General features: G+C 34.4%; 1 protein-coding gene across 1 annotated transcript in view; it reads right to left on the reverse strand.

The window, feature by feature from the left end:
- The window catches only part of pard6a (par-6 family cell polarity regulator alpha), a 61,061-nt gene that overhangs the window by 38,688 nt on the left and 2,871 nt on the right, over positions 1-19,502 (reverse strand). Inside the window, exon 2 of the mRNA XM_056478549.1 lies at positions 12,130-12,352. Within this exon, the coding sequence (XP_056334524.1) occupies positions 12,130-12,352 (223 nt within the window). The remainder of the gene's footprint in view (positions 1-12,129; positions 12,353-19,502) is intronic.

Here is a 19,502-nt window from a genome sequence, read left to right on the forward strand (position 1 = left end):
ATTAAATCAATGAAAGTAGTTAAACCTTCTGTTTATTTAGTGACAACTATACAAGTGTCTACTTCATGGGTATTTAAAGTTACTGTGTGAGAGCAATAACACAACCGTACTTCCCTGATAAGATGTGCATGACAATTGCAGCTTTGCTTGATCATGTTTTTGATTTTGTTTTGATTAATGGCCCCTTTAAAGCCTCAATTGTGACCTAAAATGTTTATATAATGGTTTTGGGGTCTCCAACAACAGGCTGATATGCATGCAAGGCCAAAAAAAAAAACACTTTCGTCTTATATATGCATTTATTTTTTTTACCTAATTATCCCAACAACTCCCATATGATTTATTCAGTGATTCATTTTCCAAACCCCTCCTTTGCATGATGCTAATCTGCGGTGATTGGCTAATCTGCGGTGATTGGTCCAATGACCCAGTCTGTTGGGATTGGTCGACTGTGTAAAGCATGTGTTGAAAATGAAACACCATTGATGGATTACATTTCAAGTGTTTAAACCAGCAGCTATATGTGGAAGCCCAGAGCAGGAACGCATTGATAAACCCTGTAGTTTGTACACAAGTATAATTCTGTGTGCGCAATAAGTGTGTGGACAATGTTTTGCTCAGATAAAATGACTCAAGTCATTCAAAAGCAACTTGTTGAAAAAGTTGAGTCGATTCTTTCTTTTTAATAGCAAAAAACCTTACACATCGAGCACTTTCACATTTAAAACTAAGCTGGATATATCATTCAACTAGAGCTGTGCCACCCACTGCATGGATTATATATTTTTAAAATCCATTATAGGGGCAATTTAAAACTGGAACTGAATTAGAATACTTTGCATGTGTTTTTGAGGCCTGTGGTTGCATAATGATTTCAATAGCATTCAGGCATAAGCAATAGTTCCATTTGTAACTTTAAGAACGATTCATTTTTTGAATTATGTTTATTCTTATTAATCAATTACTGTACTTGAATACCGTTAGACTTGGAAAACGATAAAACTCTATTTAGTTCAATTGTATATTATCCTTTATTAGATTTTATGGAGATGCATTTCCATGGCAGAACCATCCTATTCAAACATTATAAATTATTACTAAATAGAGATATCTGTGAAATTGTATTCATATCATTACAAATATCGCAATGTTACAATTTTCCAATATCATGCAGCCCTACTGTTACTCTTATTTGATGTGAACAAGGTTTTATTGGCTTAGTTTTTATAGTATTTTTTGAGTGCTCTCATTTTCTTTTCATAGTTAATTTTACTTTATTATTAAAAGTCTTATAATAAAATTTTGAAGTACTTCTAGTTTTTTAAAAAAAGTATTGGTTTAGGCACTTGAACCGTCTTAAAAGTTTAGATTTGGAAAAACAAATCATTAAAAAAAAATGACACCCTGACCTATTACCCGTGCAGCACTAGTACTCAGCATTCCAAGCACCATGCAAACCAGAACTTTTAACAATGTGTGTCTAAATAACCATTCGACAACAACAACAACATCAAAAAAAAAGCTATTACAGCAGAAAAATGACATTTCTCCCACGGAGCAGATGAAGCTGTAATCGCCCACTGACAGCCCCCCTCAAAACCGTGCCCGGCTGCCACAGCGATAAGCCCTCTCTAGAAATGTGGCTTTCCTCCCCCCTCCTTTAAACAGCTCTTGATTAAACAGATCCACACAGAAAGACGGCTACCACAAATCTGCAGTCGGGTTCTTGAGTACCGGGAAGGGAGCTGGTACAAGGACAAGGGGAGCTAATCTAAAGCCGCCTTACTCTTTAAAGAGAAAAACAGGCATTTACTAATACTCTTAGCTGCAAGCAGTGAGCATTTCATCACCAAATTTGTCAGCACGCACAAACATGAGACTCAAGGACTGTGAGGACAACAGGGAAACACTTGTCTTCATAAAAAAAAGATGAAAACTGAGAGGCAGGGACAGACACTTCCTTGAACTGATGCTATTTTTGTACAGTAGCATCATTTGAATCTAAAAGTTGCATTTGTGTCATTATTTTCTCACCGTCATGTCGTCAATATGCAGTTTTTTCCTGGAGCACTTCCACTTTTCACACAGTTTGAGTTTATATGACGCTTTTAAGCTGTTAGTTCACACTCACGTCACGAATCCTCTCCCATGGCCTCATCGGATAGTAAAGTGTCCATGCAAACTTAATTTCACCAGAAGAAGCTGGTCATCCAAATATGTTTGCCTACTCTTTTAGGAGTACTCTGAATTGTAAAAAATAATTCATTGTTTATCTGAGTCTCCAGGCTATGCAGTTTAATTTCGCTCATCTCATCTGTTATCTGTCAGAGTCCTCGGGTAGTTCACTGGTAATTTAGTGGTTATTTAGTTCTTTTAAACTCAAACAAGTTTATTTAATTTACTAATCTGGTCGAATTGTTCTTTCACAAACTTGACTGATTGGTTTACAGATTATATGGATTCATTCACAAACCAGATAGACTCTTTTACAAATCAGAATTCAACTCAGTAATTCGCCAGCCAATTTTTTCCATTTAAAAAAAAATACATTTCTTTAGGACAAACTGCGCTCTAAAAGATATTGGGTTATTTTAAGCACAAAACTAACCACTGGGTTAAAACTTATTTAAAATAACATTGAATTTAACCCAACCCAACATATGAAAATAAGAAGCCACTGTCTTAACCTGCAGGAAAAGGTTTAAAGGGAATCTATTATACAAAAATCACTTTTATAAGGGGTTTAAACACAGTTGTTTGGCTGCAGTGTGTGAATGTAGCCTGCCTCTAATGGTTTAAATTAAATAATTTTATTTTTTTATAATCACACTTCATAAAAACAGTCTGCAGAAACACTTTGATTGACATTCTCCCTTTGTACATGTCATAAGAGGGGAAAAGTCCCGCCCCTTAGTGACAATCTCTCCCTCATTAGCATAGGACATAAGTCTTGTTTTTGAATCTGCCACTATGCTGACACACAGGCATTTGTAGCTCCACCCTCTTGAAAAAGAGCACAATCACATTTAAATTTAAAGTGACAGTCACCAAAATGGCATAATTAGGATCAAAGTCTAAAGTGGGCAGTTTCAAAGAGTTATAAAACAATATTTGTGTGGTATTTTGAGCTGAAACATCACATACACACTAAAGACATCAGAGACTTGTTTTACATCTAGTAAAAAGAAGCATAATAGGTTGACTTTAATGATACAAATTAATGTTCAAATATATATACACCCCAGGTTTATTTTTTCATAATAATAATAATAATAATAATAATAATAATAATAATAATAATAATAATAATAATAATAATAATAATAATAATAATAATAATAAGGCATAAGGTCACCGTATAGAACAGTTAGAACAATCAGTTCAAACAAAAACACAATAAAAGTCAATAAAATACAATACAAACTTTTTTAAAAATGCAGTTGGTTAAAGTGAATAAGCTGCTCTAAACAGATGTGTTTTGAGTTTGGATTTAAATTGTGAAAGACAGTCTAAATTACGGAGATCAGGAGGAAGTGAATTCCAAAGCTGAGGAGCAGAGTGGCTGAAGGATCTGCTCCCCATGGTGATAAGGCGGACAGAGGGAACAGTGAGGTGAATGGAAGTAGAAGACCTGAGTGTTCGAGAAGGTGTGGCGATATGAACAAGATTAGCAAGGTATGGAGGAACAAGATTGTGGATGGCTTTAAAAGTGAGAAGAAGTATTTCATAATTCATTCTGAAAAAGATGGGAAGCCAGTGAAGCTATTGTAGAATAGGTGTGATGTGACAGACAGAGGGGGTTTTTGTGATAATACGGGCTGCAGCATTTTGTACTAGTTGTAATTTATGAAGAGTTTTTTAAAGTGTGTTCTGTTGCCGTCTTCAGTTACACAAGTTGTTTCAATTTTGTAATATTTCTGAGCAGTTTCCAGGGCAGTTTCCAGTTGCATGGCCTTGTAGTACTATAATGGACTCTTTGGCACTGAGTAATGACTGTCTGGGACAGATATATCTACTCATCAATGGCAGTTCCAGCCCCCATGTTTCTTACTGTGTTCAAAGTCCCTTTAAAGACAAGTCAGTCCATTTCTGTAACACCTACATGCAGCTATTTTCTAAATTCACTTTGAATAAATAAATACTTTAATTGAGCAAGGACTCGATAGCCTGATTAAAAGTGAAAGTATAGACAATTCTGGCACAATTTACAGGATGTAACACATTATAGACATACACATAGTTTAGATGTAAATAAAAACCTGAATTATACCTGTTTATTATTTATAAAGTTATCTATTTACAAGACTTACTGTAGATTTGATTTATTTGCTTATTGAATTCCCTGGACTTTCAGTGGCGGGCAGAAAGCTTTTTGGTTTCACTGAAAATACCTTTATTTGGGTTTCAAATAATCAACAATATATTAGAATTCTTACATAATAAAAATATAGTAATCAAAATTGCATAATCTGACATAAACCTATCAAGCTTCTTTCAAAAACACAACAGACACTGTATCCAGTATACAAATAAAGCTCTTATCTACTACTTAACCTTACTAAAATCATTTTCAGCGGCTGTTTCATTGGTTCATTTCAGTTGTTTGTGGTTTCATACATCAATTAAGCAAACATTATCTGCGCTTGTAAAGCCACAGATGGTTGGTCGGCTGTTATGTCACCTTTAGTTGTTTGTTCTCATATTCAGGGAAATTACATCACGCGCTCATAACCCTGTATACATGTATATAGTAAACCAGCGGTATTGGTGCTATATCAACAATTAACAATAAATAGTATCAGCTCAGCTTCTGATGTCATGTGAGGGTGTGTATGAAGGTACGTTGGCTGAAAACGGAACATGGAGTCTCTCATTACAGCATTACTGTGTACACATAATGAGGCCTGTCTGTTATGCAAATTATGCTTACATAACACAGGAGTATTATTGGTGTCTCTTTCCCTCAAAATTCACCTCCACAAGAGACTCCAAAAGCCAGTGTAGGATGCAAGCACCTTTTCCATTCCACATTTTCTCTTTTCAGTCTTACCGTTCAGATGATTTCTCGTTAGCGGTGTTAAACACAAGACAAACCTACAAATACTGTACACACACACCCATGCAAATGAAACGTGTCTGTCAAAAAAAAAAAGAAAAAGCATTGCCTCCTAAACTATCCGCTTTTAATTATCGCTTCTTATTCTCTCTTCTTATTCTTATTCGCTTATTCCACATCTATTATTTTATCTTTTGACATTGATAATCGTTATTAAAGTATAATATTGATGACAAATATAAACAATAATGTTTTTTCTCATAATATTGCAGCTCTATCTTGTGGAATCTCGTACGCTTATGTATTATTCTGACTGACTGAAGTAATTGGTTAAATATAGGTTTTTCACAAAATAAAAGTTGAATTCTGACCCTATATTATTTAATTTATTAATATGTTAAAGAAGCAATCACTTTAATTTTTGATATTTTTTGATAAGTCGGTAATTTTGTTGTGTTAAGCAATCCTTTTTTGTAACTTTTACTTACCTAGCATTTTATTATTTTAACTAGCACTTTACTAACTTAGCAATTTATATCAGTTTTAGTTAATTGACTTGATTTTAAATTAACTTGAACTTATTTAGTGCAGACTGTTGCAAATGCATAGTCTAACTATTCCTGTAATAATTTATCACTCATGTGCTTTAATTTCTGAAAATGATTTTTAAATATTGTAGTAGGGCTGCACCATATTGGAAAAATCGAACACTGCGATATTTTTTTAATCTGCGATATATATTGCGATAGGAATACAATTTCACTATATTTGTTGAATAACTATATGGAAAAAATTGATCATTTTAGACTGATCGGGATGAATCTGTAGGGGAGTGCTTAAGCATAAAATATAAGAAACAATCTACAAGCATAGATAAATTAAATAAAGAAAAAAGATACCAATTAAATAAACAGCGTTTTATTGTTTCAGAGGAGTCGATCTGTATTCAGATATATAGAAATTGAATAATCAAATGTAAAATAATAGTCTTCATTTGATAAACAACTCAAAAATGAATTGTTACTAATTTGTCAAAGTTACAAACGGTACATTTCTTTATGCCTGAATGTATTTAAAACCCTTACAGGCCTCAAAAAACACAAAATATAACCTAGAATCAACATTACGTATAATCGCAATGTGACTTGCTAACGATCACGTTGTGATTTTGATGCTGAAGCGATATATTGTACAGCCCTATATTGTAGTAACTATGCCCGTCATCATAAATATTTTTTATGCTTTTTTTATATATTTTTATTTGTTTTGCTATATATTTTAGAAAAAACATGTTGCGATAATCGATATTATTGTTATTTTAAGATTATTTTATGCCACTGATTATATACAACAGCATAATAATACAAATAGCCATGAACACTTTCAAGGGACAAAGACTTTTTAATCTTAAGGTCATCTAGATTCTGTAATTTGATGTTAAAAAGGTAAATGTCCCATTATATATCCTAATAAATGTCGTTTTGTGTAAATGTCCAATTGTTAATGTTGACACTGGTGAGGTAGACTGCTAATATTAGGGCTGCACGATATTGGGAAAATCTGACATTGCGATATCAATATTTTCTTTTTCTGCAATGTATATTAGGATATGAATACAATTTCAGCAGATGACTTGAATAGCTCTATTTGGAATGAAATCATTCATTTAGATTGATTGGAATAATCTTGAATAAAAAAAATTGCAAGCATTAAAAGATAAATTGAAATAATAAAATAATAATAAAATAAAAGTGAAATAAGAAGTCAGATATTCAGGTACTAATATTAACATATTGTTAACATGTATTAACATGCCCCCGGTAATGATAAACCTGCAATATACCACAAGAAAACCATCCACAATATATCATGATATCTGTAAATGAAGGGGATTTTTTTTTTCAAAAGGTTATAAGATGCATTTCTTTTACTATTATTGAATAATTAAATGTAAATGTACAATAACACTACATTCTCCATTGCTGATCAGCTATAATCCCAACTCCACAATGCAGATCCTGCAATGTGACTATTGCGAATGCACACATTGCGATATCGATGCTGAAACAATATATTGTGCAGCTCTGATTAATATCCTTGTAAAAAGGCTTCAACCTTATATTTGAATTTGTAAATACAGTATGTATCGCAAGGCCAAAAATAACGATTGAGATCATGTCCAAGTATTGCACGATAATTTGATACATTGATTATTGTGACCGGGCTTGTAGTAACACACAGTGTAAAAAAACGTAACCGATTTGTGTTTGGACAACATGAAGGAATTAAGTTAACCTATTAGTTTTTACAAATTTAAGTGGATTGAACATATAAAAATTAAGTTATGCCCCCAAAAACTCAATTATTGTGTTGTTTCAGCTTATTTTAAATACGCAGTTCGAACAAATAGCAGAAGTAATTGATTGGACAAAAAGTTCAACATCCCTTACCCTGTTGTTACAGGATTAATTAAATTTTACCACGTTTAACTGATTTGCTTTAAAATCTGCTTTAAAATCAGCTTTTAATATCAGAAAGTCCACAATTCCGTCTAGTCCAGAGATGCCCAAAGTAGGGCCTGCGGGCCAAAGTTGGCCCATTGTAAGCTTTGATTTGGCCCACCATCCCATCTGAGAGGAAAGTGAGAATGATGGAGAGGGTTGGGGGCGATTGCCTTTAACAATGTCATTTCTAATTTGACGTAACCTATTTAGCTACAAAAAAGCAAACTGAAATTAAAAGGTTCAAGACACGCTGAAGTACTTTTTTTGCAACTTTAACAGATTTGTGTTTGCTGAGCATCAGTTAAGATGACATTAGCACTTGTCAGCTTTAATTGTGGGAAAAACTGGATAATTTTGAGCTTTTGTCAGCTAATTTCATCTTCCGGGTTGAAAATAATTTTTGGGGCAGGATCAAAATCAGTGACGTTGCGCGAATCTGCTAGTGAAGTGATGACACGTCGGTTTCTTATTATTATTATTGATAGCAAAGTTTTCTTATCCTATGAGAAGACCCTGCTTCTTAATTATTCATGAGGGCATGTGCTTTCCGTAGGCAAAGCAGACCTGCCAAGCTGTGAAACCCAATGAATGGGTGAGACCATGTCCATGATCCACGTAATTTGTTGCATGTTTTCCCCTGTGATTCTGTCAGGACCGATTCAGCAAAGCTGTTGGTTTGCAACAAGCATTTTTGTTGTGAGAGCTGTACAAGAATTGTAGAATGGTAGACTTTGTCTTTTATCAGTTGACTTTGTTACCATTCAGACACATCGCCTATATCCGTGCTGCTGTGTTTGCCTACTGAATGTTTAAAATCCTCCAGATAACCAGCAGGACTATTGGTTGAAATAGACTGGGCAAGAGACCCTGCACTGCTATCCACTGTGTCTGCATTCAGACCTGGGGATTGAGGAAGAGAGAAGTCCTCCTCATTTATAGTATTTATATAAATATGAATATCTTTATAATGATATAGCAAATTGTGGTTATGGTTTATATGAAACTACGAACAACAAATGTAGCAGGGCATTAATTTACTGTTTATTTCTTTGCATTTTAACTATGTAAACTATAAAATCATGGGTCTCCTCATGGTTTTTGTCTGAATTTGTGAGCCACCTGACAGTTGTTAGCTCTCCTATTTTTCCCTTGCTCTACCAGCCACGCCCACTCCTCCCTCTGCTCACAGCACTCCATGCCCATCTCAGACCCTTTTTAAAAAATAATTCTGAGGTAGACTTGAACCGAAAGAGGGGAGTTTCATGAAAATGAATGGTAAATTAATCAGATTTTTTAAAAGATGTAAATACTGTCAAACATAGAGGACTATGCAGAAAACACCAGCAAGCAAATCAAGGCAAAAACTAGTGTAATTCTGTTATAAATGAGATTGTTTGTTTTTACTGTAATAAGTTCCTTATAAGATGTAAAAAAAAAACTTATTAGTATTAGTTAATATAAAGCAATGATTTCTAGTCATTTTTAAACATTATTTTATAAATTAGAAAATTACCCGCGGCAACTATATTTACCTCCAGCCCACTAGCCTCAATCAAGTTTGGTTTTTGGCCCTTCATAAGAAAAAGTTAGGGCACCCCTGGTCTAGTCTAGTCAATCATCAATAGCTTTATGGCCCTGTTAAAACTTGATTCTCAAATAATAGTCTTAGCATAGCTAACATGCAACATTAGATGCCGTAATCTGATTTAATCCCTTTGCTAAATAGCGCAGTTCCCTTTTTGAGTCTTTTAAAACTCTGAACAATAAGGCTCAGTTCCTTTCACAGTGGATTAGAAAGGATGGCGTAAACAAGCAGAACAATGAAATAAAGGAAGAGCGATTTGACAACGAGAAAAACATTCCAAATAGAATTAGCGTAACATTTCCTCAGTGCTGTGGTTCAAATTTAATAAAACTCATTGAGGGTGGCACGACATTGAGAGTGATGAAGAAATGAGAAAGAGAGAGAGAGAGAGACTGGAGAAGATGACAGAAAGAGGAGATAGAAAAAGTGAGAGAGAAAGTGCGAGGGATGAGGGTGTGGGCTCATCACTCCTCCGCGCCGCTATCAGACTCAGCACCTCAGGGTTGGCGCAGTGCCATTGAAGCCATGAAACCGAGATGGGCTCTGACTGGCACCATCTAATGCTGACGCCCACCCATCATAACATCCCATCATAGCTCATAACTGTCCTCACACTCACACACACAACTTCACGCTGCTGGGATGACTTTCTATTCCTTCTGGAGTCAAATGCGGATAATGACGTGTCAGCGGATAACGATATATCATTTGAACTCATTCATAGGCACAAAGAATAATGCACGTATTCTTATTCAACTTGTGCAACAAAAGCAATTTAACATAAAAACCTTGAAGCCATGCTAAAATGATGTCTAAATTTGTAATTCATCAAAAAATATTCCCCAATATCGTAGTTTGACCTTTGTGAAAGGTGAAGTGTGTGATTTCTGCACTGCTAGACCAGCAAATTGCAAAACTTATTGGACAAAGTTTTAACTTTATACTGTATTTGATGCATCAGTAAGGCTGCATTGATAAAGGTTATAATAAATATGTTACAAAATTTTTCTATCGCACAAAATATTGTATTGTCTTATTTTATTTTAATGTTAATGAAATATCCCTCCAAATAATGCATCATATTTTCTATAAAACTCACAGGATCTTCCGTACAACTATTCATACATTCATTTTTCTTTGGCTTAGTCTCTATTTCAGAGGTCGCCACAATGGAATGAACCGCCAACTACTCTGGCATATGTTTTACGCAGTGGATGCCCTTCTAGCTGCAACCCAGTACTGGGAAACACCCATACACTCTCGCATTTATACACTCGCTCATACACTACGGCCAATTTAGTAAATCCAATTGACCTATTGCACATGTCTTTGGACTGTGGGGGAAACCGGAGCACCTGGAGAAAACCCACGCCAACATGGGGAGAACATGCAAAATCCACACGATAATGCCAACTGGCCCTGCAGGGACTCGAAACAGCAACCTTTTTGCTGTAAGGTGACAGTGCTAACCACTGAGCCACCGTTTCGCCCTTCCTACAACCAAAGCAAAAGTTTAACTTAAAGTAATACTGTAAGATAATATTTCTAAAAATAAAACATAAAACATAGACCACTCTGGGGTGATTTTGAGTCTTAATTTGGCCATATTATTTTTTGTGTTTCAGCTAGCAGAATGATTTTGGTTAAAAATCTTATTTTGACACATACTTTGATAAAATGCTTTGGATTTTAAAAGAACTCAATGATACACTCTGTGCAAATTTACTACCCTTTTGTTAGGGATGAAAACATCCACTGAATTTAATTGCTGTAAAAATGCATCAGATAGTTTTTGTCTAATTGTTTTGCATAAACCTCAGTCCTGATCAAAACTACTAAATTTCTTAGAAAATTACAGAATTGTAACTCTTTAATTACCAAATTCATAAATGATGTCACTGATTTAATGAAAAAAAAAAACACACAAAATGTGGTATTTTTTAATATAAAAAGTAATTGTGGACTGGATTTTTTTTTACCTTTTATCAAAGTCTTGGGACATGTAAAACAGCATTGCTTTTGATGCATTGTTTTTGATTGATTTAAAATTTTACTGTTGGTGGCTGTTTTTGCCCCATTGACTCCCATTATAACCACATTTTTTTAATTTCAAAACCATGACACCATATAATCTGCATTTTTGAATGTTGGTGGTTTTCCTTGTTGGGAAGAGGTACAATTTCTAAATTTTTATTGTTGATCATCAGAACTACATGGAGTAAACAAAAACAAAGACTGTGTATTTATGATTATCAAAAGGTGTTATAATGGAAGTCAAAAGGGCAAAAACAGCCACGTAAATTAGGGAGAAAAAATTTAAATCTAACAATGCATCAAAGCCAATGTTGTAAGTAATCGTTCACATGTCCAAGACTAAAATAAAAGGGAAAAAAATCCAGTCCACGATTATTTTTTATATTGAAAATACGTCATTTTGTGTGTTTTTTCACCAAATCGGTGACATCATTTGTGAACTTGGCAATTCAAGAGTTAAAATCCTGTAATTGTTTTAACAATTTAGTAGTTTTGATCAGGACTGAGGTTGTTTAACAGATTTATGTAAAATAATTGCAAAAAAATTATATATCTGGTGCATTTCTAGCAGTTTAGGGTAGTAAATTTGAACTGCACAGGGGATAAACATTTTTAATGTTCAGAAAAATTAGAAAATTGACTTCATAGCGCATTACACTGCATTTTGCTCATATAAATCCTGCTTTAAGTATCAGAGACTTTCAAAAATTTTACTCAGCTCAAAACGTATTAAACATTCTCATGCTCGTGTTCACTGGTTAAACAAACTTGCTGCCCTTCTCCAAACTCACACAACTTGTTCAACCAATCTTATCATGGTTTGCCAAACAAGCTATTTTCATTTCTGCTCGGTTGTGCAGAATTACCACACCTCATCTTAACGCTTCAAAAGAATCATCAACCAAATTGAACTCCTTGCAAAATATTGTATATCCAATGTAGAGACTCACCTCTCTTCTGAACGATAATTCGAAGCAGTGGATTGGCTGAGGACAGGGCTTTGTGGAAGTTGTAATCATTGTTGATTGGAAGTAGATCTCCGTGGATGTCTGCATATCCCAGCAGCACGTCCACTCCAGGGATCCGGTGAATGGTCTGCAGCAGCTGGTAGAATTCCTGGAAGCCCCCGGCACTAATCTTCTTCAGCGCAAACCTTCGGTACTCACCCTCAAACTGCCAGACAAACCACAACTATGTTAATTATGTCACACAAAAACACAACACAGCCTCTTAACGAACAGCACTAAGATATCTACAGTAGATCAATCATTACAACACTGCAAGATAAAGTATATTTATATTTTTGTTTCTGAAATATTAACATTCTTAAAGCGCAGTCATATTTATTGCTGCTCTGAGTAATTTCATGTATAAAATCTAGCGAATGTGTGTGAAAGGGAGGCACAACATGTTTCCCATTCTTCTTAAAGTTCATCTAAAAATGTATGTTCTGTTATCATTTATCCACCCTTCACGCACTGTTTTTGACTATTGACTTCCTTATTGTTTTTTCCATAGAATGAAAGTCAATGGTGACCACCAATTTTTTGCTTACCAACATTCTTCAAATGTCTTCTTTTGTGTTCAGCAGAGCAAACAAGCAAGCAAAAAAATAAATGCTCATACAACAACTTAACGGTAAGTAAATTTTAATTTCAGTCAGTTCTGGCTCATTGGAAATATGTGCCTAAGTCTACATTTTTGCAAAAGTAAAATACGTAGCTCCAGGTACATTTGGTAGCACGTTTCAAATGACAAATCCACTAGAGGGCACTGTCTACTTGTTTTTTTGCAAATCTAAAATATATTAGGTTAGTGTTGTCGCAATACTGGAATTTCTGTATCAATCAGTACAGAAAATTTAAAAACGTAAATTTCCCGCTACGTTTGAACACAGTTTATTGCATACTTAACTACTGCTGATTAGCCATTGTGTTCATGTACTCAACAGAAATGACTGAATGATTGGCCGTGAAGGTCATTAGTCAATGACTGTAAAAAATATGTACAACACGACAGCGTCTTTTACCATTGAATGCCTTGAAGGCAAAACGCCTCGTGACGGACACAAACTGTCGCAAAAACTGCTGAAATTGGAGCCTAGACATGCGCAGAAGGGACTACCTGATGAAGCCAAAAGCGGAGACGCGGAATAAAGTTTCCAACCAAACGCTTGTACGTCAAGTCAACTACTCCCCCCGAACTTCTCATTTGACCACCTGTATCTGCACTATAACAAAGCCTCGCTAAATGAATATAAGCACTTACATTTAAAAACACGTAATAATACACAATTTATTAAAACTGTGTCGTTTTAATAAGCCATTTTAATTTAATAAAAAACAATATATGTTGGACTGCAAAATAAACAATCTTTCATACACTCTAGCCTGAGCTAGACTAATAGGAGCACAAAAAATATTTCTCTTGGTATTCTGTTGGTATTTGTTATCTTCATAGGGGTAGAAATATCACTTGTAAAATATAAACAATAACATATGAACACCACATACATTTTAGAAAGGTTTTTATTTTAATTCAACAGGACCCAAAATATATACACCATAGATAATGATTTAGCATGCGGGAAAAATTGTGCGTTTAAAAGATAAATACAGCAAGATTTCTAAATATCAACAGGATGTTTACACATCCCATCCCTGCACTACATCAAATAACCCTTGTCAATTATTCGATGCCTTAATTATATCTAGCAAAGAGGAGTTTACATTCATTTTAATGTTTATTAGGCTTTTTCCAAATAAAATACAAACAGTACATGATGTATATAAATAATATATAACATTTACAGCCCTATTTGTTATATAAAATTTTGTTTCTAGAACATTAATATTTTATAACATCATATTCAGTAGATTAACTTGATAAATGCCGAAACTCAAAATGCAGAGATGTCTTTAAATGAAGTTCAGCTATCGATACAGGAGATCAATGTGGAGATCGGCTAACATTAGTTTTGTTTTCCTAATTATTATTTCAGACCCATAAAGAGAATTACTGCTAGATAGCGATCACCAGTATTTTCCCCGTCATGGCTAGGCGTGTATCAGCAAACTAATAAAGCCCGATGAATCCCTGACCTTACCGAATAATTAGTGTTCCACCAGATCCTGTATGTCAGAAAGTATAGTTAACCGCTGAACAACTCATTTTATCATGGTAAAATTACACAAAAATGGAATAATAACACTTCAATCTCCTCCCGAAGCTCCAACGGTCTGCTTTAAGAAACTGTCAATCACGATGACACACCCAATTTTTATAGCATTAAATTACTGGTCAAAAACATACGGTTTACAAAAATGAAGATCTGTACCTATATCCGCATGATAACCAGTGCATTATTTGACCAAAACCGTCTTTCGGGACATTTTATTGCAAGTGTAATATTTTTTTTATTTGTGCTCAAGTCTCGTTCATTAACGCGGAGGAGGCGGGCTTTATGACTTGTACTGCAGCCAGCCCCCAGGGGGCGATCTAACGGCCGGGATCTTCACTCAAAAGCAGGCGTGTGACACATTGTCATCAGTTCACTGTTTTTAAAATTTCAGTATTCCATACTTTTGACAACATAGTTCATTATAGGGTTGTCAAAAGTATTGAGTTCGGTACCAATCGGTATTGAAATTGGTTGAACCAATGACCTTCATGGCCAATCATAGTCATTTCTGTTGAGTATGTTAACACAATAGCCAATCAGCTGTATTTAAGTACGAGCTCAACAGTGCTCAAATGTTGACAGAAAATGGACGTTTTTTAAATTTCAGTACCAACTGGTACCGAACTCAAAACTTTTGACAACCCTTGTTCATTACCACATAGTTTTACCTTGACTTTACATAGCTTTCATCTCGTGTGTGGAACCTTAACCAGACTCAAATTTGAGTAGTCTGCAGCACAAGTACATCACTGTACAAAGTGAGCAACCAAGCAAACTGACCACACCAGAAAAGATGTCTATATGAAGACAGATAGGTGAAGCAATGTACCACAAATATTTTTTGTGGTATTTTTTTGTTGCTGTGGAAAGAACTGCATGAAAATAATCCTTGATTCGTTGATAATATGTCATTGTAAATATCATTAGTGTGAAAAGGAACAAAAGTTATTGGTGTCATACTGCTCTGTAGCGTTTACCTACAAACTAGTCAAACCAAACGTGAAAGTACGTTTGTGTGGTTTCTTAAAGATGTAGTCTGAAGTACGTATTTCCAATGAGCCTGTGTTGATTTATGTTGGTCACATGTATTAATCGCCTACAAAAAAAAATCCGCTTTCAAATGACAGTAAATCTTTTGTTGCCGATGAATGCCATCAACAGTTTCACAAATGATATGACAACTTTAAAATGGACTTTTCTACTTAATCCAGCTCTTTGTGCCAATTTCATCCGTTACTGCAACTGCAGTGCTGTTTGATGTGCACTTGCAGCTCAGAGGAAGCCATTAAGGTGAAAAAAGTAAAGAGGAACAAAGGGAGGGTCAATCTAATCAAGTGCTACAGATAAAGAGAAAAGATGAGAACAGTGGCATTAAAAAGCTGAGCTTCTCCAGACCGCACACACAAACAGATCCTGAGTGGATGGGGAATTCATCTCAAGAGCTCAGCTGAACATATTGGACAAAATCTGTCAGATTGCTCGGTTTATGAGCAGCAACTGCATCTTCAGCCAAAGATTTTCCTCCAGTCTCCTTGGAGAATCCTTACATATGGAGATGGAGATTGCTTGTCAGAAATAGCCAAGGTCATTTTGTAGATCATCTCAGTCAGGAGTAGTGGAGTAATGGGAGTGGTGGGGCGTTCTCTTAAGGCCATGCTGCCATTCATAAAAATAAAACTCAAAGGTTTTTTTGAGAGCGAAGGACATTAGTTCTATAGGTGGTCTGGCTCATTTGAGCATACAAAAATGCAAAGAAATCTTTTAGATGTGATAATCAGCAATGGTAACTTTCAAACATATTTAATTAAAAAGGTGTCATCTATAACCTTGTCTGATTCTCTCCCGTACTTTCATCTTTTCTCTTTATCATGGTTACATTTCAAAGAGAAAAGTTCAATTTTATGTACTGTGCAAGTTCTTCATAACCTTTGATCAAGATAACTTTCTTCACCTAGAAAAGCTTTCCTTTATATTACTTTTATATATATGGAAATGATGCGTTTCTCTAAATGTACTGGATTTACCAGGTTTGCATTTCAGTTAAATGTGAATATTTGTTTTATTCCAAGACCTTATAGCATATTCTCCATGTTGATTGTTGATTTCATAACTCTTGTGAAGTTTAAACACTGCCATAGAATGGTGTCTAAAAATGTATAGAAAGTCTGAAACATAAAACAAATATACCCCAAGCCCAGTGCTTAATTTGTAAATGAATCATTTCTGGAACAAAACCAGGAAATAAAAGTTACCATGACCAACGTCCATCACACAATTTCAGTTTTCCCGGAACATGACGTTACTAAGCAGTTAGAGTAAAAAAAAAGCATCAATTTCCTGAACGGTCTTTAATTTTTTGTGCAATATAATGTTATGGGTCAACCATGGATAATTTTTTTTTTTTTAAAGGATAAAAAAAACAAAAACAAACATGTTTTACTGTATGTGCAAAGCGAAAAATGTCTCACTCTGTCTAATCTTCAAGAGCCCACAGTTACCTCCTCTGTCATGTTTTCTGGCTAACTTGAGTTTGCTTATTTGCTTCTGTCTCCTACTATCCTGATCCAGAGGCGCAGTTTCATCTTCTCTTGATCAGGCTCATCAGTTTTTTTAAAATATATTCTTGACTGCTTCTGGCATTTTGAAAATACAAATATTATTTAGGCAGGCCGCTATGCCATTATTTATTTTCATTACTGACTGTGCATGAAAAAATAATCACCAATCATTGAGAGTGATTGTAAACGTAAGAAAGCTTATCGGTCGAAAATGGCTATCTTTATGTGTGTGCGCGTGCACAATCCACACAGCTTTGCTCGCTGTTATTCATTCGGACTCGTTCACATTCTCCCTCTCTCTTTCTCTCTTACACACATGCAGGTATTCACCACGCAAAAGTTAATACCAGATCAATTAAAATAAATACTGGAACGCAAAAACGAATATCTGACATTTCTCAGAACAGGATCCGGCAAGATCCGGCTCAAATTAAGCACTGCCCGGGCCTATTTTAGCTATATTTGGTGTCAGTGATTATGTAGAATTATCTAAAAATCAACATACAGTGGTTAGATTTATTACACTTTTGGGACGTAGAATGATTTTACTAAAAATTTACTAAAAACGAAAAAATCCTCCCCGCTGCTCCACATTGATCAAAAAGTCATGTCCTGCCTGCAACTTAAGAAGCTCAGACTTTCCCTTAAAAATAAAACTAAGAATTTGTATGTAATATGGAATCCATTATTGAGTGGTTTAACAGAGGAGCACTGCTTACACCCTAGAAACGCCTCAAATCCACCCTCATGTTTTCTTTCTTTTTTTGTGATTTTCCTCTTCTCCCCTCCTTTCTCTGTGTTTGTCTTAGTTCTCTTATACATATATTATTAACATGCGGTAACAACTTCTTGTTTAAAAGAAAAAAAAATGTATACATTTGTACAGTGCTCAGCATAAATGAGTACACCCCATTTTGAAAATGAATATTTGTATATTTCTCAGTAAATATAGGCAATGTATTTTGGTGCATTTATACAAAACAGATTTATTAGACAGATATATTATGATAGATTAAAATTATTATATTAAAATAATATATTAAAATAATATTTAGTCACCAAACATATTTAGAAATTCAAAGATAATACAATTAAATTCAAGCAAAATATTTCAAAAAAATTACCACCTACAAAATTACAACTAAATCTTTCCATTTAATTGCTTCTCTTGATTTTTCCTCTTTTTTTAATTTGTATTTAATATTATTCTATAACTTATAAATTTGGCTGTACTAGATTTTGGACTGTTATTATAAGTTATTTTGTTAGCTCCAGATTTGGCTTTAGTACAGACTAATTTAATGTATATGGACAAATATAATATTGTATAGCTTCCTCTTAAAAATATGAATTTAAAAGATAGATTTGTGAGGGGTGTACTTATATATTCTGAGCACTGTTAAAGTTATAATTTGTACTAATGTAAAAAAAATTCTAAAGAGAATGTTTTAAAAAAAGTCTGAAACATTTTTTTGTTATTTTAAAGAACTGTCTTTGTTTGACCTAAATGACAACATTTCTATTTTAAATTAAGAAGTAATATCATCAGTAGTTTGCAAATCAAAACAAAAGAATATTGTTTACTTAAATAAATATAAATTGTAAACCCAGAAAAACGAAATATCCAATTGGTTTATCTTCCATAGCTCGTAACTCAATAATTATTTAAATAATTTATTTAACTTTTTATATATGCATTTACATTTTTGAAAGCATTAACGCCTTTTAAATGACTGTCTTTGCACCAAACACTATTTTATTAGCTATTACTCTCATTCTTTCTGTTTTACAAAAAAAAAGTAGCACCAGCTAAGTGTGCGCGGTCACCACAGTAACCAGATCAATACAGTTTAAAAAGGCCATACCTGTCATATTTTATTGTAAACATGGCTTGTAGGAAAAGAAGACATTACTGTGAGTAGTTCGGCACAAACCTCAAACAACATGTTCACTTAAATACCACTGCAATGAGTAAGCGATAGATAATATGAGGCAGGATCCCATCAAGAGCCAGAAAAGTAGAAAGGAAAACAATTCCTAATTTCCTCTCAGGAAGAAAAGAGTGTCACTAAACGCACTGCACTGCCTGTTATGGAAACCAGAACCTCATGCTGGAGGATTCAAGTGATTCAATTAGCCAGTTCTGGCAAAAAATAATAATAAAACGGACAGTATATCAGAACCAGAGGTCACTCAAATCTTATTATATGACTCCTATGCTTACTATTCTCCTCTTTCACAAACATCTATGGACATTCTCAAAAGCGGAGGCATAATAAAATATATCCTATTGAGGATGGCAGATTGCGGTTGAGGTTTTCCAATAAGTATACTGGGCTCACTGACAACAAACAACTCCAGTACACCAGAGACCAGCAATAAGTGGTCTGTGTCTTTAGTAATAATAGAGGTCATGAAGAAAGTACTAAAATATATGACAGATTTTAAATATCAGTGCAAAGTGTTTTTTCATGCTGCCTGTTGATGTTCATACAGGCACCATCTGATGTAATGTGTTTACTCCCTTAAATCAAACTTGTTTGCACATCTGTCTGGTCTGAAATCATAATTTGTAACGATGACA

Source organism: Danio aesculapii, chromosome 18 (genome assembly GCF_903798145.1).
Source record: "Danio aesculapii chromosome 18, fDanAes4.1, whole genome shotgun sequence".
Lineage (NCBI taxonomy): Eukaryota > Metazoa > Chordata > Actinopteri > Cypriniformes > Danionidae > Danio > Danio aesculapii.